Source organism: Mauremys reevesii, linkage group 11 (assembly GCF_016161935.1).
Source record: "Mauremys reevesii isolate NIE-2019 linkage group 11, ASM1616193v1, whole genome shotgun sequence".
NCBI classification, from domain to species: Eukaryota; Metazoa; Chordata; order Testudines; family Geoemydidae; genus Mauremys; species Mauremys reevesii.
In genome coordinates, this window is record NC_052633.1 from 36778425 (window position 1) to 36799122 (window position 20698).

A 20698-nucleotide genomic window follows, 5' to 3' on the forward strand; every position below is an offset into this window, starting at 1 on the left:
AAAATGTTTATCAAATTCCCACTTAAAAAGAACCTAATGAAGATTTTCACAGTAACAAGCGTAGTATGGTTCAGTATTATATAGTAATACTTACTGAAGTCATCAAGTGGTGTGCATTCGCTAGCTTATTTAACTGCACAATCTTATTACTGTTAGCCCTGTCATCTCTTCAACCATCCTTTGTTGCTTGTTACTCTCACTTGTTACATCTTGTCTTAAATAGGACTGTATGCTGTTATGAGCAGGTAATGCTTTCCTACACATATGTCCACCTAGCACAAAGGCTCCCTGCTCCTTGGAGTTGTAGGATGTTACTGCAGTACATATAATAAATAAAAACAACTTTGTATAACACCAAATGTAGATTCTCCTGGTGTTAATGGGACACTGTTAACGTACCAGTCACACTTCTATCTGAAATATCTTTACCGGTGTTACAAGAAATACCTATGATACCTATGAAATCCTGGCCCTATCAAAGTCAATGAGAGTTTTGTCATTGGCTTGAGTAGGGGCAAGATTCACGCTCAGTGACTCAGGGCACAGCTGCAGCTATGCCACTGTAGTGTAGGCTAAGTCTACATTTAAAATTCTACAGTGGCACAGCTGCATTGCTGTAGCATTATTGCAGTATCTGGAGGGATTCTTGCATCACTGTGGGAGGATAACTAAGGGTTGTAACTAAGTTGATTGAAGAATTCTTCCTTCGACCTAGCACTGCTTACATGCAACTCTCAGGGATGTGGATTTTTCACACCCCTCAGAGATGTAGCTAAACTGATGTAGCTTTCCCTTGCAGACCAGCCCATAGACACTTGCTACAGCGACAGAAAGGGTTTTTCCATTGCTGTAGTAAATCCACCCCATCAACAAACAGTAGCTAGGTGGATGGAAGAATAGTGGTGTTTATGCCAGGGCTTAATCCTATCTTGCTGCAATGTAGCTTGGTCAGCATAAATTTTAGATGAGAATCAAAGAAACATAGGGTAGAAGGGACTGGAGGGGTCATCTAGTTTAACCCCCTCCCAAGATGCAAGATTTGGTATGTCTAAACCACCCAAGACAGGTGGCTATCCAGCCTCCTTTTGAAAACCTCCCGTGAAGGAGCTTCCATGACCGCCCTATGCAGTCTGTTCCATTGTCCCATTGTTCTTACAGCTAGGAAGTTTTGGCTTTGACTGATTCCAAGAAGTGTAGAACACTTCTGTCTGTAGGTAAACGCAGACAAGTTTCACAAAAGAGTGCTCAAAGTGGTCAATTCTATTATTTTGGTAAAGACACTTCTAAAGTCTACTGTTTTGTATAACAGAAATCTTACCAGTGAAACAGTTCTTCATGACAAAAACTCAGAAATGATTATTTGTATCAAATTCATAGCTATATGATAGTGTGAAACAATGTAGACGTGAACCAGTTTTCTGGCTTTATTAATGAAGTTGAAACAGTAAAAATGACAGCATTATTGTAGTGACAAGATAAGTTTTCATTTTTGAGTAATTGAATTTCTGTGAGAAATTTTGAGATTTAAGAACAGAGGCAGGTGAATTCAGAAGATTAATCATAATTAACTTAGAAAAGAATATTATTCTGGAAATGTCTGAGAGAACTAAAATTTTATTTTTGCCAAACTGTAAGTAACCTTGTTTCCAGATTCAGCCAGTTATGTAGTCTATCATAAGATGTTGTAGTAGCTTCAGTAACAGTAGAAACAGAAATATTTAGAACAGTAATGTTTTAGGGACATGAAATACACTTTAGAAGAGAATATAAATGTATTTAAACTTATTTTTATATCACCCAAACTCACATTTGCTTACTTATTTGATCCTTCCTTATATTTGTATCAGTATTAGTAATTTGACTTTTTCATAAACCCATCAAAAAGCCCAACAAAAAAAAAAAGGAAAAAAAAGAAAAATATTCCTTGCGTATTGCCTGCAGTGTTTACCCTTCCACTTGCCTTTCACACAGAAATTTCGTCTTTATTCCAGCTCTGTCCCTGTCTCACCAAAGTCATCCTCTCCTTGTTCCTCTGCACACACCCCATTCCATAATTAGGTCTGCTGATTCTGTTGAGCTGTGTACTGGATCTTTCTGCTTCAGGTCTTTTGACAATCTGGACAAATGGGTTTCCTTCTGCTTTTTGGATTTGGTAGGCAATGTGACCAATCACCAGCTTCAAACTTTTTTTTCTTTCTGTCCAGCTGCACTCCTGCGTGGTGTGTCCGCTGCTTGCTTCTTGGAACCTCATGGAGCAGTTAGCCATTCAGACAGGCAGAAAATGCTGTGGCTGTTTGTGCTTAGATCTCTTCATGATGATGAACTTGTTACATCCCCTCTTGCTCTTCCTCAAGACCCACTGGAGCAAGCCCAACTTTAAGTCTTTTTCCCGGGGCAAACAGAATGGCCTCTTACAGCAAGGCAAATAGTGGCAGCAGCAAAGTAGGAGGCTCTGGCTCTCTTTGCCTTTAGGTATTGAGTCCTCCACCCTCTGCACAGCTCCTTTCTGCTTAGTCAGTTTTAGGAGCTTAGGCTCCTTCTGGTTCCACTCCCATCTCAGATGAGACAGTGTGTACTGCAAATTCTCCTGAACTACATTCTGAGGGCCACACTCCCTTTAGCACTGTCTTTTTATGGCAAGTGGTGCTTCAAAATGGAGCCCACCCTGCTCATTTGCAGTCCTTCATGCTTCAGTGACCAAGCCCCTCTTCTCCTTTGCAGGGACAGAACGTTACTCAGAAGATCCACTTGTGCAGGGACTCTGACACACCACAGAAATTGTCATTTAAGCATCCCTCCACCCTATACAAAAGCCTCATGGCAGTACACTGGAGCACATCCTGTGCTAAGGAAAGCACAGGAGCTGGCTTGTAAAGAGTATAGCTGGGTGGGAGAACAATTCTTGGAAGCCAGTAATAATTTCTCTGCCTAGTAAGTTTGAACATCAAATGAAAACCCATTGGTCCAGACTTTCAAATGTGTTGTCTCAGAAGGTTGACTTATAGTAGGGAAAAATCTCATTTGTGTTTTAAACACCGGAAGCCTTCCTTTTCACTTTTGTGTTTCAGATCCTGTGCTGGTGATATACAATAAGTCTATTAAAATGAGGCATTTACCCACTTCTTTTTGGAAGGCAGATTTTCCTGTAAATGTGAAGCAGTAAATATATTTCATTTTGTTTCAGCTTTTCGCTTGTGTTCTAGGAATCTGAGAGAAGCTGTTCCAGCCCCTCCAGGTCAGTGCAGCTGTGACTTTTTTTTTTAACTAAAAATTTTAATTTGTTTTATTTTCATTATTTATTAAGTAGTTTAATTTGGGAGACTTTCCATCTACCATCTTCTTTACTTAAGTGAAAGGTGTGACTTTCAAAAATGCTCTAAATCATCCCAGCTCTCCTCCCCTAGAAATAATGGTATAATTCCCATTAACTTTAGTGGGAACTAAGATTAGGCTAAATTAGAATGCTTTTTAAAGTCTCACCCAGAAGGTATAAAAGTGTAGCAACTGAGCTAGCATTTAGAACTGTTACTTATTTTGAGTTATATTGTTTCTTTTTTGCTCTAGAAGAAGATACTGCTTTTAACTTTAGATAATTTTAATCTAGTAAACAAAAAAAACTGAACCCTTCTCCTCTTCCTCCTTTGCACCTTTACCCCATTTAAGATAACATTCCCCATGTTAAGGTTGGAACAGTAGAAAATTAATACTTACACTTTAAGTATTTTAAATAAACATACTTTCCTGTGTTCAGTTTTTATTCTTATAGTCTGCATCACTGCTTATTTTATTGTCAATCACCTAAACAAATCTTTTGTTGCATTTATATTCTTATCTGAAAAAGACATCGTATGAAAAGAAAAATCAGGAATTAAATAAATCAAACATGCCTTTTTTATTTTTAAGTGACCATTCTTCCTTGCCTGCTCTGGCTTACCTGTCCAATATTTATTTTAATAGTAGTACAATAAACATTTAAGGATACAGTTTAATGCCCCTTCAAATCCAAGAGGTCTGCATTAAATATTTTTTATTAAAAGAATCTAGGGGAATTTTTCTGTGTATATAAACAAAGTCATGAATTAATAACAGCAGTGCAGACCAAGTGCTACGAGCAGTCATCAGTGCATATAGTACATTTCACTACTGTTTAGGTAGCCTAATAGCTCAAAGAAATGTTCAGTTTCCGCATTTAAAAATAGTGTTTGCTTTTACATTTTCAGTGTATCATCATTCTCAGTTATGGGCTACCAGCCATCCACCCATAGTGGTGGAAAAGAAGAGAACAAGAGAGATGAATGGATTTTGATGTAATCTGCAAAAAACAAAATAATTAAAAATCTAAAATGTTAAAACTTCAAATACAGTATAGCAAGTACTCTAGCTAATGTCCACTCAACTTCTATTTGCACTCTTTTCTTTTTAAGAAGTTTTAAGTGAGATGCTTTGGGCTTGATGATTATGCTTTGCATTCACATAGAATGTCATTATATTATTTATTATTTGTATTACCGTAGTGCCTAGGAATGTCATTCTAGTTATGTCAAAATAACTTAATCTTGATGAATTAATGTTTATAAAGTATTAGCCTTTTGCTTGCAGGACAGATGTATGGAGCTTGTTCATTTGATACAGTGAAATTTGCCCTGTAGTTAAAAGGCCCGGGAAGACGCACACTATATCAACTATCATTGCTATAAGTTCTGTATGTTGTAAATCATTAATCATTTCAGCATTTCTTGTAGATGAGATGCACTGTTGCCCTTCAGACTCTGTTTAAAGTGCCACCTATATTGGTAATGAAAACCTGTCAGAGAAACAAGTTTAAAACAGTTTGCTTGGCCAGTGTGGATTCTGTATAAGCTTTAAAAAAATTTCTAGATTCAAAAGGTGAAAAAAATCTAGAGAAATGTTTTTTAAATGCTTACACTATTATGCCTTTCCAAACCAATCAGACAAGCCATGTTATTCTGAACTGCCATTGTGGATAGGGCCTGAGTCTCATGCTAAATTATGTTCAGTTCTGTAGGGAAGTATTCTGTATGGGTAAAGTAATTGACAGATGGGTAAATACTACTTTTAAACTCTTATTTTCTTAGTTACAATACTTTACTATACACCTATTTAAAGATGTGGCTGTGGTCAGAGAAACAGGAGGACAAGTGTGGAAATCTTTTTCTTACAAGCCCGATCAATGTCTAACTAAGAGCCAGTCTAATTTTTGGGAAATCATTATGCAAGTGGCATTGATCAAGGTCACCTGCTCTGGCTGCCTAACATTGGCTGGGTTCTTTAGTTTACTTCTATCATGTGTATAAATAATACAAGGATCGCAGGGCTGTCTCACAAGTACCTATCAAGGAAACAACTTCCTTTTTCCCATTTCCATTTGCTGTATCTTAAACAGATTATTTTGGTATCTGAAGGCCACCGATGGTGCTTCCATACATCTCTCCCCATGTAGGACTAACATCAAAGCATACATGAAGGCCATACAACATACCAGTAGACACAGGTAGAACTACATAAACCAAATGCCTTAGGGTAACATGGCTGAAAGAGGCATATGATTCCAAAGGATACAAAATGCAGCTTTTAAGATCATCTTCCTGGGTCCATTATCCTCCTCCTGTTTCACTGCATCAGAGTGAAGCTTCTTGTCCTCACCTTCCAGAACCTTCAGAATTCTGCCCTAGCTATGTGCTTTCGTTTGTCTCTCATCACATTAAACACACCTTCTCTGTTCTGTTAACTATGCTAGTCTTGTTTAGCCATTTGTCACCTTTTTATATATGGATATATGTGTCTGCACCTCCTTCCATGCTGCCTCTTACATGTGGAACCTATTCTTTGAGCTGATCCCATAAGGCCACAGATTTCTCAAGTCCCAACTCTGCCCTGACACTTAAATCAGTTATTAATTATGACTCCGTTGAATGGCAGATAAGACTAGTTGGCACTTACTGTACAATAAAAAATCTGCAAATATATGTATATACATCAAAATTGTATATATTTGATATCTGTATCCCTCTCCCTTTACCCATTATATCCCACTTATGTGGAAGAAACAAACTCCACTCTCAGGTTGGAAGCAACAAAATCAGAGAGAGCTTTATTCAGGACATGCAATTGCAAGGGAAGAACACAGCTGACAGAGTGCATCTCTGCCTCAGTTTCTCCAAAGTACACACAAAATCACACAAGTATTTATACCTCTTTGTGACATGCATTTTATTTAGGCTATTTGCTATGTATTCCAGTATTTTCTCACTTTCTCTTCTCAAACATCGTTATCTCAAGGCTAGGTCACACTGACTATTCTGTTTTCCACTTGCTTCTGAAGTGAGCCCTGCTTCTACAGGTCTTGCGATATTAGGCTAAGACTTGACAGAACAGTTGCTCTGTCTCTGACACTTAGTGGCTGCACTTAAACCCTCTCTTTCTTTCTTTCTTTCTTTCTCTGCTTCCATTCTTGTAATCTTAGATAGTAATGCTCCCTGCTCCAAGGAGTTTACTATGTGTTTTTGTGCTGCTAGCATTAGGGGACAAAATCCTAGTACAGGCCTTTGGGCACTACTATAATACAAATGTTCAATTACATTTTTTAAAAATTACATTCAGAGAACTTTAAGGTTGCACTGTCAAACACTCGGAAGTTTAGGAAATGCCGGAACTAAGATTGGTTGTGCAACCTTAATTCAGCCCCCTTGTGCATATTCATTATAATACCACCAGTGGACCAAATTCGGTGATGAATCCTGAGACATATCAAGCATATGCTGAGAAGATATCATACAGTCTTCAACTGTATGATCACTTTTTTTTTCCCATAGACCCTCAGCGTACAGGCTGACTGGTCCTCTAGAGATGAACCAAGATTGTGGAGTAAATGAGGTTATTGTTTGTAGGATCCCTACCTCACTTGTTGTAGAAGTTGGAAAGAGTGTAGTGAATGAAGCAGGGAACAGCAGGAAGAGAGAGAATGAATTTGTGGTTAAGGCAGCTGAATGCTACTCTGGGATTGGATTCTATCGCTGCTACTGCCACAGGATTCCTATGTGATGTGCAGCAAGTCTCATAAGCCAGATTTTTCACAGGTGGTCATTACTTGTTTGTTCCTCATTGTTTGGTGTCTAACTTAACATTAGGGACTTGATTTGCAGGTATTTTAATTTAAAAAAAGGGGGGGGGGCAAATTGAAAACACAGAAATTTAATTGTTGAGCCAGATGGGTGGTCTGAAGGACTGGAAACTTTAGCTCCACATCAGAGACCACTACCACTGGAGCTAACAAAGTAACTGGTAGCAATCACAGTAGTATGCTGTGATTCTCTTTGGAGCAGCCACTAGATAGGATTGAGACACACTTTGAGTGGGTTTCAAAGATTTTTCCTGGCTAGCAGAGGAATGTTGAGATTCAATAATCCTGCATTCTATTCCAGGGTCAGGATGGCTATGTGTTCTTGTGGTTTTCTTTACATCATACTCCTATTTCTGACTCTTGCATTTGAGTCTTGTTGCTTTCTCCTTCTCCATGGTGCCTGTGCTGGACATTGAGATTGCAAGAGGGACAATCTGTCTCTTTGTGTTCTGGCCCCTGGCAGCTGGGAAAAGCAATTGCAGGGAATGGCCTACTCAGACCCCTGGGCTGGAGCATGTTCAGTGCAGTTGAAAACAGGAGTTGTGTAGGGGTGGAGTTTGCTTAGTACAGATGGACTATTTGGAGAATTTGCTGCCAAGCTGTAGCAAGCTTCTATGGCACATGTGCAAATGGTGATTTTTCAGAGGCTTCTTTCTGACCAAAGCTGGTCAGATTCTTATATTTAAGTCTAAAGATTGCAAAGCTTGTCAAAATACAATTTTTCAGATGTCTGTCACTCATAAAGCTACCTTATGTTGTGTCCTGCCATAAAATAATGTTAACAGAGGCCAGACTAGCTTTGACCTTTGTCCGGTGAATAGTTCACTTCAATAAAACATTTCTTTTCCTTTCAAAGCAGAGTGTCGAACCATTCAAATTTTGGTTCAATTTGGGTTTAGCAATGTTTCCTAACTCTCTGGTTCAGACACTAACTTAGAAAACTTTGAACTGGTTGGGATACATTTCCTGCAGATTGTCACATACTCTTATGCTTGCATTGTAACTCTTACAATAATAAATATTCCTTTTCTATTCTTCAGGAACTTTCTCAACGGAATTTCATTCAAAATGTTTTGTATGCAGAAATGTATCACATTTTCAAACTATGATCTGGGTGGTTGGGTTAGGATAAATCACAAGTTACATAATACCAATACCCCATGTTATCAAGGACATACCTGAGGGACTAGGTAGGAGCAGCCTCAGTTGGGGCTGGGAGTGATTAGCAATTGGGCCAGCAGTATGGCCAGAGCAATGTACTGTATTTAGTTGGCTCTGTGCAGTTAAGCCAATCACTTCAAAGACTTAATGCAACTCAAAACGTTCCAACATTCTTGTAAGATTAACAAAGAAAGATAAAGTTATTAAATAATTAATTTTGAAATCAGGAATGCAAAAAAAAAAAAAAAAAGTAGCACAGGAAAGCAGCAGGCCTGTTAAACAATAAAAAATTCACCACCAGGGAACTGCAAACATTACAATCAAGCAATATGAAATAATTTTGTTCTGAAAAACAAACAAACCAACCTTCCTGACACAGTGGACAGAGGGGAGAAGTTCTAGGCCTAGCCAGGGAGGTGAGGTGATAATGGGGTTGTTATTAGTCAGAAGAACTGATACAGCACCTCTCCCCTTTCAGCTAGAATTCCCTTCCCTCCCTTCCTCCTTTCAGGCCCCTCAGAGTCCCTCCGTCCCTCCTTCAAGTAGTCTCCCATAGCATAACACAATAACTGAACCTACGCAGGGTGACCGTTGGAGTGGCAGCAGGAAGGAACTTCAGTGCCAGGGAAACAAAGTCAGGAACAGCCTGGAAGAACAGTGGAGCCTTACATTCTCAAGTCAAAACAAAGGTCCTGTGTTCCACACTCCTCCTGCCTCAGCCATCATGTCTGAAGCCTCAGTTATTGGCCTCTAGCACTCACCAGCAAGCAGGAGGAGATGATGAGGGGAGGGAGGTGTTCTCTTCCATGGGAAGTCCTCTTCCTGGACATAATTAATAGAGAACTACCAATCCCAGAATACTTTTCTCCCCCTCTTCCTTCTCCTCTCATTTCTGGTTGCTTCTTGGGAAGTGTAATCTGTGCTCCTCTCTCTGTAAGGTTGGCGCATCCTGAGAAGACACTCCCTACCACCTGATGATTGAACCCGTTTCTTTGAACTGTTTTTTGTTTTTTGGGGGGGGTTGATTCCCGTTTGGGGTCAATATGATTCAGAGGCTTTCAGTCTGGGGTCAGTTCTAGTTCACTCAAAAAATGTTTTCTGAGTCAGTTTTTGATTTCAGTTCAACTCCTTGTTTCAAAGGGATTGACTTTTGATCAGAAATTAAATATAAAAAATAAAGGATTATTTCCCTCTCAACCCAATAGATTTAAATCAGATAATCACTCTATATGCTATTTTATATTGTTCTAATCCTGTACTAAAAGGGAGAATAGGCAGATAGCAAAGCTTTTGATATTTCAAATCCTGAAATAGAAGAGAGGCTTACAGTAGAACCTCAAAGATACGAGCACCAGAGTTACGGACTGACTGGTCAACTGGACACCAAGTGACACCAGAATTCGGGAGTAACCCATCAGGCAGTAGCAGATACACCCCCCCCCCCCAAAACCCAAACAAACAAACACTGTACTGTGCTTACACATGGGGCAGCCACTTACAGCAAGACAATGGGGCTGCCATCCCAAGGCAGCCAGAGCCAGCCAGCAGAGCAGCAGCAGTGCTGGGGTCTGCACCTCTTTCACTCCTCCACCCCTCGCCCAACAGTAGGGGATGTACTGTTTTTACCCTCCCTCCCCCGGCTGGGAGGGGGTCATGCTGTACATACCCACACAAACCACTGCAGGGATAGGGACAAGCTTGCAAACTCAGCAGCTGGTTCTGGAGCCCAAACTGCGCTTTAAGAGTTATGAAAATTTCAGAGTTACGGGCAACCTCCATTCCTGAGGTGTCCGTAACTCTCAGGTTCTACTGTATTTGGAACAAGCTAGATCTGCTAGAGGCACTCTGATACTGTACTATTTCATCTGGCATGGAGTTAGCTTGCCCCTTTGAAGATTAACAACAAGGTATACTGTCATGGTGAACAGATAGAGGCAGTTGTGCCCCTTCTAATTCTTTATCATGATTGTCTTCAGACTTTTGGAAATCCTAAAGGCTACAGAGCTGCTTCAACAATCTCCAGTATAGGAGTTGTCCACCAGTGCCCCTTGGAGAGAGATCCAGCAACTTTTAGTTAATTAATGTCAAGGCCTAACTGAGACTAGCGTATGTTAGATTTGAAACTGAACCAAGAAAAAAAATTTCAGAATGGAGTACAGCAGAACTGGGAAGGCTTTCTCTCTGGGAAGACTTTCAAGCATCCATTGAAATTCAAGATGACTACTTATTCCAATATCCTCTTAGCAATGCTATCTATACTGTAGCCTGGAGTTTAAACAAATTCATTTTTTGTGCCATGGCCCTTGCCTGTGTTCCTGTAAATCTTTACAAAAATTATGATGATAGTACATATCAACAGCCTGCTTAACAGTTCAACAAATACTGAATGCCTCCAGAAACCTGGGACAGGTAATGAACTCTTTGAAGGGAATAGCAGAATTTCAGTCCGTGGTTTGTCTTGGCATTCACCCTCTGATGTGTCAACCTTTCCCTCAGCAGCCAAAGTCAGAGATTCTTAAGTGTCTCTTCTTGGAATAATCTCCTCTTTGCTCCTGATCTGAGGTAGTCAAAGTCCTTTACTGTTGAACGTGGATGTAATAGAATCAACACCTTGGAAGCTCTTGCACTATATCTTTGCTGCTTCTTCAGTTAAGTGCTTATGGCTAGAGTCACTAGCTCTCCTTTATTATGTGTGTAGTAGCCAAAAGATCTATCCAGTGGTTGTGAGACAAATTTAGTAGAGGAGAGTGGGAGCTCTACCCTTTTGGAACAAGTTTGTCAGCAGTGGATATCAATGACATACATCAGTGATGAAGACCAGTTTAATGGATCTATCTGAGAACAGTTGAGCTGTCTCATGTCTAAAGGTTACTGATGTACTAGAGAGAATTCACATCCAGTGAAAATTTAGGCATTTCCAAAGCTCTCGTGACTTTCAGCGTCCAAACTGTTGGAGGAGAAGCAGATTTGATCTGTGCATAGCACATTCTGTTAATAAAGCTGCCATTGCTTACTTCATCTAGCAAAGCAGTAGTTGAAACCACCATTCATTGGAGCTGTTTAAAGATACTTTTTTCAATGGTATTTTCTTAAACTTCTGAATCTATTTCTTATGGGGGTTAAATAAACCTATGGGCTGGGAGTATGTGTCATTTCTTAGTTCATGAAGCAGTTGGGTTGCTTCATTTCCTTATTGTCTATCTCTGAATGTTAAAATGGGGTGGCCTTGTAATGACCTCTTGTATCCACAAATACTATCCAGTACCTTTCCTGCTCTTGGTTACCTAGAGAAGGAGGTCTATGGATGTTTTTTGGGTTTTTTTGTTTTTGTTTTTTAATCCGCTGGTCTGAAGAAATAAAATAGCATTTTCTTTCACCATCCTTCTCTTTGCATCTGGCTTCCTCATTACATGTTTGTTTGTTTTTTTTTAAAAAAATCTGTCTCTGTATCTCACATTAACCAAATCAGATTTATCTTTATAAGTAGATCTTACTCTTCTTTGGTGGTATGATACTTGCAGGGATCCAGATAAGAGAAATTTCATTAGAAACAGTCTGAATTTTGTTTTTGTTTTTCTTCTCAGTAGTGTTCCTGTATTTTTGTTTTGGATTTTTTTCCCACCTCTTCGAGATTTTAGATTAAGGAAAGAATTGTGGTTTCTCTTTTTATATACTATCTTCACGTAAATATAGACAGTAGTGAAACTCATGTATTAGAGAAGCAGTCAAGTAAAGACAAAGCAATGGCAAAGAAACTAAATGAATTCTTTGGTCTTCGCTACAGAGGATGTACAAAATACCCACATCAGCACTGTTCTTTTTGGATGACAGCTCTGAAGTACTGTCCCAAATTGATATGTCAATAGAAGAGATTTTAGAATAAATTGATAAATTAAACAATAATAGGTCACCAGGACCAGATGGTATTCACTCAAGAATTCTGAAGGAACTTAAATAGGAAATTGCAAAACTATTAACTGTGGTATGTAGCCTATCACTGACATCGGCCTCTGTACTAGAGGAAGGTAGCTAATGTAACAACAGTTTTTAAAAAGGGCTCTAGAGGAGATCCTGGCAATTACAGGCTGGTAAGCCTAACTTTAGTATTGGGCAAATTGGTAGAAACTATAGTAAAGAATAGAATTGTCAGATACAGATAAACATGATTTGTTGGAGAAGAGTTACTACGGCTTTTGCAAAAGGAAGTCATGCTTTGCCAATCTATCAGAATTCTTTTCAGGAGTGAACAGGCATGTGGATGAGGTGTACTTGGAATATCAGAAAGCCTTTGACAAGGTCCCTCACCAAAGGCTCTTAAGGAAACTGGGGGCTTGTCTAAACTTACAGAACTGTAGTAGCTATAGCACTTAGTGAAGAAGCTACTTATGCTGACAGGAGAGTATTTCCTGTTGACATAGGTACTCCATTTCCCCAAGAGGGGGTAGCTACGTCGAAGGGAGAAGCCCTCCCAACAACATAGTGCTGTCTACACCAGGAGTTAGGTCAGTATAACTGCATCACTCATGCTTGCATGAAACTGTATTAAATTGAAAAATTAGTAGTTCTGAGAAGGACGACTGTATTTATGGGGAGAGAAACTCAAATACTATATATGCATAAATAGCAAGAATTCAATGCAATCTAAACCTGATCCAGGGTAATGAATGGTATTATATAACTTATCCAGACACATTGCAAGGGAATAACTGCATTTTGTTTGTTAAGCATGCACAATAATTGTTTTCTTTAATTACAGTTCATTGCCATGAAAAGGAGAATGTGATTAAACTGCTCACCTTATGAAATTTGGCTTACATGTGAATCTGCCAGGTATAGACGTGTGTGTCTGTCTGTCTGTTTAGAGCATTGCTAAGTAAAGTAACATTTTGATGTTCTGCTGACTTCTTATACATATATAAAGTCTTTAGGTAAATATTATCATTATTATTTATTTTATTGTAGTATTTCTGAAGTGGTATTGAAATGTAGTCTTTTTAAAAAATAACATTTATAAAAATAATCTCTGCTGTGGAGATGTGCATAGGCATCCCTAATACACTGACTTGGCTTTAAAGGTAGATCATGAGAAATTTGGGGAATGAGTTGTTTTCCCTGGCTTATTGGTGCTGTGCACTTGTCTCTTTGGATGTTATATGCTATGCTTTTTTTTTTTTTTGTATTGTAAAAACCAGGCATTTGCAATATATTTTTATTCCAATTATAAAAACTACCTAAGTGTTACCTTGTTGAATGTGCTTCACAGGTTACACATACAGTATACCGTTTTTTTATTATTTGTCTTTCAAACAGAGATGCATGCTCAGAATCTGCTGTATATACCTATTTGGATTTGTGTATCTACCTCATGGGACTTGGAAAACATACCCTCAAAGCCATATGTGTTGAAGTATTACTCCATTGATTATCATAGGACTGGGAGGGACCATCTAGTCCACTCCCCTGCACTCAAGGCAGCACTAAGCATTATCTAGGCCATCCATGACAGGTGTTTGTCTAACTTGCTCTTAAAAATCTCCAATGACTGAGATCCCACAACCTCCCTAGGCAATTTATTCCAGTGCCTAACTACCCTGACAGGAAGATTTTCCTAATGTCCAACCTAAACTGCTCTTGCTGCAATTTAAGCTCATTGCTTCTTGTCCTATCCTCAGAGTTTAATAAGAACAATTTACTGTCCTCCTCTTTTAACAGCCTTTTATGTACTTGAAAACTGTTATCCTAGCCCCTCTCTGTCTTCTTCTCCAGACTAAACAAATCCATTTTTTTCAGTCTTCCCTCAGAGGTCATGTTTTCTAGACCATTAATCATTTGTGTTGCTCTTCTCTGGACTTTCTCCAATTTGTCCACATCTTTCTTGAAATGTGGTGCCCAAAACTGTACAAAATACTCCATCTGAGGCCTAATCAGCACAGAGTAGAATGGAAGAATTACTTCTTGTGTTTTGCTTATAACACTCCTGCTAATACATCCCAGAATGAAGTTTGCTTTTTTTGTAACAGTTTCCGACTGTTGACTCATATTTAGTTTGTGATCCACTGTGATCCTAAGATCCCTTTCCACGGTACTCCTTCCTAAGCAGTCATTTCCCATTTTGTGTGTGCAACTGTATTATCAAATACTTAGTTCACTGCAATCAGAAGAGAGGCAGGGAGGTTCTTGCTAGTGGAATACTAAAATCTTTAGTAATTCTTCCAGCCTGGGCTTTGGCGGTTGATGTATTGGTAACTTGTTGCAATTACTTTTAAATATTTTGAGATGTCTTTTTTGTTTTTGTTTTTCCTGTTTTTATCATTTCAACCTAGGTAATACAAAGACCTGTGGAATATGAGTGATGACAAACCCTTTTTATGCACTGCCCCTGGATGTGGCCAGGTAATAGGATGCTTTGAATCTATTAATGTTGGTCAAGTAGACAAACACAGGTAAATGTATTTTATGTTAGATTGAAGAGTAGAAATTTTTCTTAATGACAGATGTTGGAAAGTAACTGCATGCTGTAATTATTTTGTAAAGCAGGTGACAGCAAGAATTCTTAGTAATTTTTAAAAAATTGCAAAAACACTGTCTACAGAAGGATAGTTTCTTTAAAAAATAAAAACAAAAGAAAAGCCCCACAATTATCATATCTCTGTCAGAAAAAAACACTTTGTTTTAATTCTGCATTTGTAATTTTCTAAATGGAAACAAATAATGCATTAATTTGCGTAATAGTGATCACATTCTTAACTCTCTAGAAGGAATTAGCAGAAAAACAAGTGCAACACAAAGTGTAATACAGCTCCAGTATTCATGAAATCTGTAGAGGTTAAATGATAGCAGGGTGCTTGTATAGTGAAGCCTGGGGACATACTTTAAGTTTCAGTAAACATCTCAATTTTCCCCATTATTATAATCCAGTACTAGCCTACTGGTTCTACTATGCTTCAGGAAGGAGGCCTTCCCATTGATTGGCCAGCTTCAGAGAAAATCCCTTACAAGTGGGCTGTACAGAGAACTGAAATCCCATTCTGGTTTTGTGCATTTCCAAATTTCCCTCCCATTTTGAGCTGAAGCGTAACTTTTTTTAAAAAGGCCCAGAGGCAATACTGGCAATTACGGCTGGTAAGCCTAACTTCAGAACCAGGCAAACTGGTTGAAACTATAGTAAAGAACAGAATTATCAGACACACAGATGAACACACTATTTTGGGGAAAGTCAACACGGCTTTTGTAAAAGGGAAATCATACCTCACTAACCCTATTAGAATTCTTTGAGGGTGTCACCAAACATGTGGACAAGAGTGATCTGCTCAGTATAGTGTAGCTGGACTTTCAGAAAGCCTTTGACAAGGTCCCTCACCAAAGGCTCTTAAGCGAAGTAAGCAGTCATGGGACAAGGGGGAAAGTCCTCTCAAGGATGAGTAACTGGTAAAAGGATAGGAGACAAAATAAGAATAAATGGTCAGTTTTCACAGTGGGGAGAGGTAAATAGGAAGGTCCCTCAATGCTAAGTGCTGGAACCAGTGCTGTTCAATATAACTCATAAATGATCTGGAAAAACGGGTGAACAGTGAGGTTGCAAAATTTGCAGACAATACAAAAATTACTCAAGATAGTTTAAGTCCAAAGCAGCCTGCTTTGGACTTACAAAGGGATCTCTCAAAACCGTGTGATTGGGCAATGTTGATAAATGCAAAGTAATGCACATTGTAAAACATAATCCCACCTACACATATATAATGATGAGTTCAAAATTAGCTATTACCACTCAAGAAAGAGATCTTGTAATTATCCGAGGATAGATCTCTGGAAACATCTGCTTAGTGTTCAGTGACAGTCAAAAAAGCTAATAGAATGTTAGTAACCATTAGGAAAGTGATAGATAATAAGACAGAAAATACGATAACATTCCTATATAAATCCATGGTACACCCACACCTTGAATACTGTGTGTGTTTTGGTCACCCCATCTGAAAAAAGCTGTATTAGCATTGGAAAAAGTGCAGAGAAGGGCAACAAAAATGATCAAGAGTATGGAACAGCTTCCATATGAGGAAAGATTAAAAAGACTGGGACAGTTCAGCTTCGAAAAGAGGCGACTAAGGGGGGATATGGTGGAGAAAGTAAATAAGGAAGTGTTATTTATCCCTTCACATAACACGAGAACTGGGGATCACCCAATGAAATTAGTAGGCAGCAGGTTTAAAACAGACATAAAGAAGTATGTCATCTTCACACAATGCCCAATCAACCTGTGGAAGTCATTTCCTGCGGATTTGAAGGCCAAAAGTATAAGTGGGTTCAAAAGAGAATAAGACAAGTTCATGATGGATGGAGTCATCAATGACTATTATCCCAGATAGTCAGGGATGCAAACCCATGCTGTGGGTGTCCCTAAGGCTCTGACTGCCAGAAGCTGGGAATGGATGACAGAAGATTAACCTCTTCATAATTTCCCTGTTCTGTTCATCCCCTCTGAAGCTTCTGGCACCGTCCACTGTCAGCGGACAGGATACTGGGCTAAGTGGACCATTGTTTTGACCCAGTATGGCCTTTCTTATGTTCTTATAATGTGAGGCCTTCACACCTTCTCAACTCACATCAGGATTGGAAAAGGGGTACTATATTTTGTTCTAGGTTATTAATCTTGCTTTTTTCCCCTTCCATACTGGTATGGTCCAGCTTCTATGGTTTTAGGTAATATGTGAGGTTTTCTTGATGCAAACAGTGATCAGATATTCACTTCTATTTTATCTGCTCACAATTTTGTCAGTATCCACTGCGAACTTGCAAGTGGTCCTTCCTGCAGGGTGTAATGAGGAAGACATATGTAGACTTCAGGGGGAGGTGCCAGGATGTGAATCTCTCAACCTGGGTCAGTTTGTAGTGGGAGTGGTAGCCTATACCACGAAATGAAGGGCACACTAACTTAAAGGAACAACTAGGGCTTGATAGTTAGATGGACACAACTCTCATAATAGAGTGAAAGTTAATATTACACATCACATCTGGGCAGCCTGTGGTTAGGCCCTCCTGAGCAGACTGAAGACCTTTAAATTGTTACCCATTATGATGATTATGTAGGTATGTAATCTATGGTCAGAAAATGTAGCTGCCCATAGCTGTAGGGGTTTTCCACATGTAGATGAGTGTCATTTTCCAGTGTGTTAAATAATATTGAAGATAATAAGCCATTTTCCTTTAGGCTTGTCTTCTGTGTTTCTTCCTATGTACTAATAACTGCTCAATTTATACTTATTCTGTAAGGAAAAGTCATTGCGTTCTTGCAGATAGTGGGGTTTGGTTGGTGTAGTTTTTTTGTTTGTTTTTTGTTTTTTGCACAATGTTGCTTTACAGAGGCAACAAGATTTATTTTAATACAACTCTAGGATTTGTTCTTAGTGTTATACAGTACCATTTGTCTGGCAGTGTCTAAGTCCTGAGTGGTAACATTGACTCTGAGTTAGATTTCTTGTCAGTTTGTGAGAGACTGATCATCATTTTAACATTGAATTGTGTATTTCATTTCTGATTGTAATGTTTATAATTGAAAGATTCAAGGAGGTGAATGTTCTTTGATTTTTTTAAAAGGGAATTTTAGTGTATTACATTCAAGAGTTCAGCATACTTTTATTTTTGAAAGAATGTTATGGCTTATAGACTCATAGACTTTAAAGTCAGAAGGGACCATTATGATCTTCTAGTCTGACCTCCTGCACAACGCAGGCCACAGAATCTCACCCACCCACTCCTGTAACAAACCCCTGACCTATGTCTGAGCTATTGAAGTCTTCAACTTGTGCTTTAAAGACTTCAGGGTGCAGAGAATCCTCCAGCAAGTGACCCATGCCCCACGCTGCAGAGGAAAACCCCCAGGGCCTCTGCCAATCTGTCCTGGAGGAAAATTCCTTCCCGACCCCAAATATGGCGATCAGCTAAACTCTGAGCGTGTGGGCAAGACTCACCAGCCAGACATCCAGGAAAGAATTCTCTGTAGTAACTAAGATCCCACCCTATCTAGTGTCCCATCACAGGCCATTGGGCATATTTACCGCTAATAGTTAAAGATCAATTAATTGCCAAAATTAGACTATCCCATCATACCATCCCTTCCATAAACTTATCAAGCTTAGTCTTGAAGCCAGATATGTCTTTTGCCTCCACTGCTCCCCTTGGAAGGCTATTCCAGAACTTCACTCCTCTGATGGTTAGAAACCTTTGTCTAATTTCAAGTCTAAATTTCCTGATGGCCAGTTTATATCCATTTGTTCTTGTGTCCACATTGGTACTGAGCTTAAATAATTCCTCTCCCTCCCTGGTATGTATCCCTCTGATATATTTATAGAGAGCAATCATATCTCCCCTCAGCCTTTTTTTGGTTAAGCTAAACAAGCCAAGCCCTTTCATAAGACAGGTTTTTCATTCCTCGAATGATCCTAGTAGCCCTTCTCTGTACCTGTTCCAGTTTGAATTCATCCTTCTTAAACATGGGAGACCAGAACTGCACACAGTATTCCAAATGAGGTCTCACCAGTGCCTTGTATAATGGTACTAACTCCTCTTTATCTCTACTGGAAATACCTCGCCTGATGCATCCCAAGACCACATTAGCTTTTTTCACAGCCATATCACGTTGGCGGCTCATAGTCATCCTGTGATCAACCAATACTCCGAGGTCCTTCTCCTCCTCTGTTACTTCCAAGTGATGTGTCCCCAGTTTATAATAAAAATTCTTGTTATTAATCCCTAAATGCATGACCTTGCACTTTTCACTATTAAATTTCATCCTGTTACTTTTACTCCAGTTTACAAGGTCATCCAGATCTTCCTGTAGGATATCCCGGTCCCTCTCTGTATTGGCAATACCTCCCAGCTTTGTGTCATCCGCAAACTTTATTAGCACATCCCCACTTTTTGTGCTAAGGTCAGTAATAAGAAGATTAAATAAGATTGGTCCCAAAACCGATCCCTGAGGAACTCCACTAGTAACCTCCTTCCAGTATGACCTGTTGTAGTTTCCTCTTTAACCAGTTCCTTATCCACCTTTCAATTTTCATATTGATCCCCATCTTTTCCAATTTAGCTAACAATTCCCCATGTGGAACCATATCAAATGCCTTGCTTTGTAATCGAGGTAAATTAGATCTACTGTGTTTCCTTTGTCTATAAAATCTATTACCATCTCAAAGAAGGAGATCGAGTTGGTTTGGCACGATCTACCTTTTGTAAAACCATGTTGTATTTTATCCCAATTACCATTGACCTCAATGTCCTTAACTACTTTCTCCTTCAAAAATTTTTCTAAGACCTTGCATACTACAGAGGTCAAACTAACAGGCCTGTAATTACCTGGATCACTTTTTTTTCCCTTTCTTAAAAATAGAAACTATGTTAGCAATTCTCCAGTCATACGGTACAACCCCTGAGTTTACAGATTCATTAAAAATTCTTGTTAATGGGCTTGCAATTTCATGTGCCAGTTCCTGTTCTTGGATGAAGATTATCTGGGTCCCCCGATTTAGTCCCATTAAGTTGGTTGAGTTTGGCTTCTACCTCGGATGTGGTAATATGTACCTCCATATCCTCATTCCCATTTGTCATCCTACCATTATCCCTAAGCTCCTCATTAAAGACTGAGGCAAAGTATTTGTTTAGATATTAGGCCATGCCTAAATTATCCTTAACCTCCACTCCATCCTCAATGTTTAGCAATCTCACTTCTTCTTTCTTTTTTTTTTTTCTTATTTATATGGCTATAGAACCTTTTACTATTGGTTTTAATTCCCTTTGCAAGGTCCAATTCTACATGGCTTTTGGCCTTTCTCGCTTTATCCCTACATGTTCTGACCTCAATAAGGTAGCTTTCCTTGCTGATCCCTCCCATCTTCCACTCCATATAGGCTTTCTGCTTTTTCTTAAACATCTCTTTGAGATGCTTGCTCATCCAGCTTGGTCTACAACTCCTGCCTATGAATTTTTTCCCCTTTCTTGCAATGCAGGCTTCTGATAATTTCTGCAACCTTGACTTGAAATAAATCCAGGCCTCCTCCTCCTTTAGATCTACAAGTTCTTCAGTCCAATCCACTTCCCTAACTAATTTCCTTAATTTTTTAAAGTTAGTCCTTTTGAATTAAAAAACCCTAGTCACAGATCTGTTTTTGTTTCTTCCATTTAGTTTGAACTGAATTAGCTCATGATCGCTCAAACCAAGATTGTCCCCTACAACCATTTCTTCTATGAGGCCTCACTACTTACCAAAACTAAATCTAAAATGGCATCCCCTCTTGTTGGTTCAGCAACTACTTGGTGAAGGAATCCATCAGCTATCGCATCCAGGAAAATCTGAGCCCTATCATTACTACTAGCACTTGTCCTCCAGTCTATATCTGGGAAATT

The 20698-nt window shown here is 39.0% G+C and overlaps 1 protein-coding gene and 1 long non-coding RNA gene across 8 annotated transcripts in view; one reads left to right on the forward strand and one right to left on the reverse strand.

The window, feature by feature from the left end:
- LOC120375156 overlaps window positions 1-1105 on the reverse strand; it is a 65180-nt gene extending 64075 nt beyond the window's left edge. For both annotated transcript variants that reach the window (XR_005586472.1, XR_005586471.1), the window contains exon 1: window positions 95-1105. This is a non-coding gene — a long non-coding RNA (uncharacterized LOC120375156). The remainder of the gene's footprint in view (window positions 1-94) is intronic.
- ATF2 (activating transcription factor 2) overlaps window positions 1-20698 on the forward strand; it is a 91821-nt gene that overhangs the window by 2507 nt on the left and 68616 nt on the right. For all 6 annotated transcript variants that reach the window (XM_039495865.1, XM_039495866.1, XM_039495867.1 and 3 more), the window contains exons 2-4: window positions 3185-3235; window positions 13059-13132; window positions 14626-14695. In XM_039495865.1, coding sequence (XP_039351799.1) covers window positions 14648-14695 — 48 coding nt within the window. In that variant the 5' untranslated portion in view covers window positions 3185-3235; window positions 13059-13132; window positions 14626-14647. The remainder of the gene's footprint in view (window positions 1-3184; window positions 3236-13058; window positions 13133-14625; window positions 14696-20698) is intronic.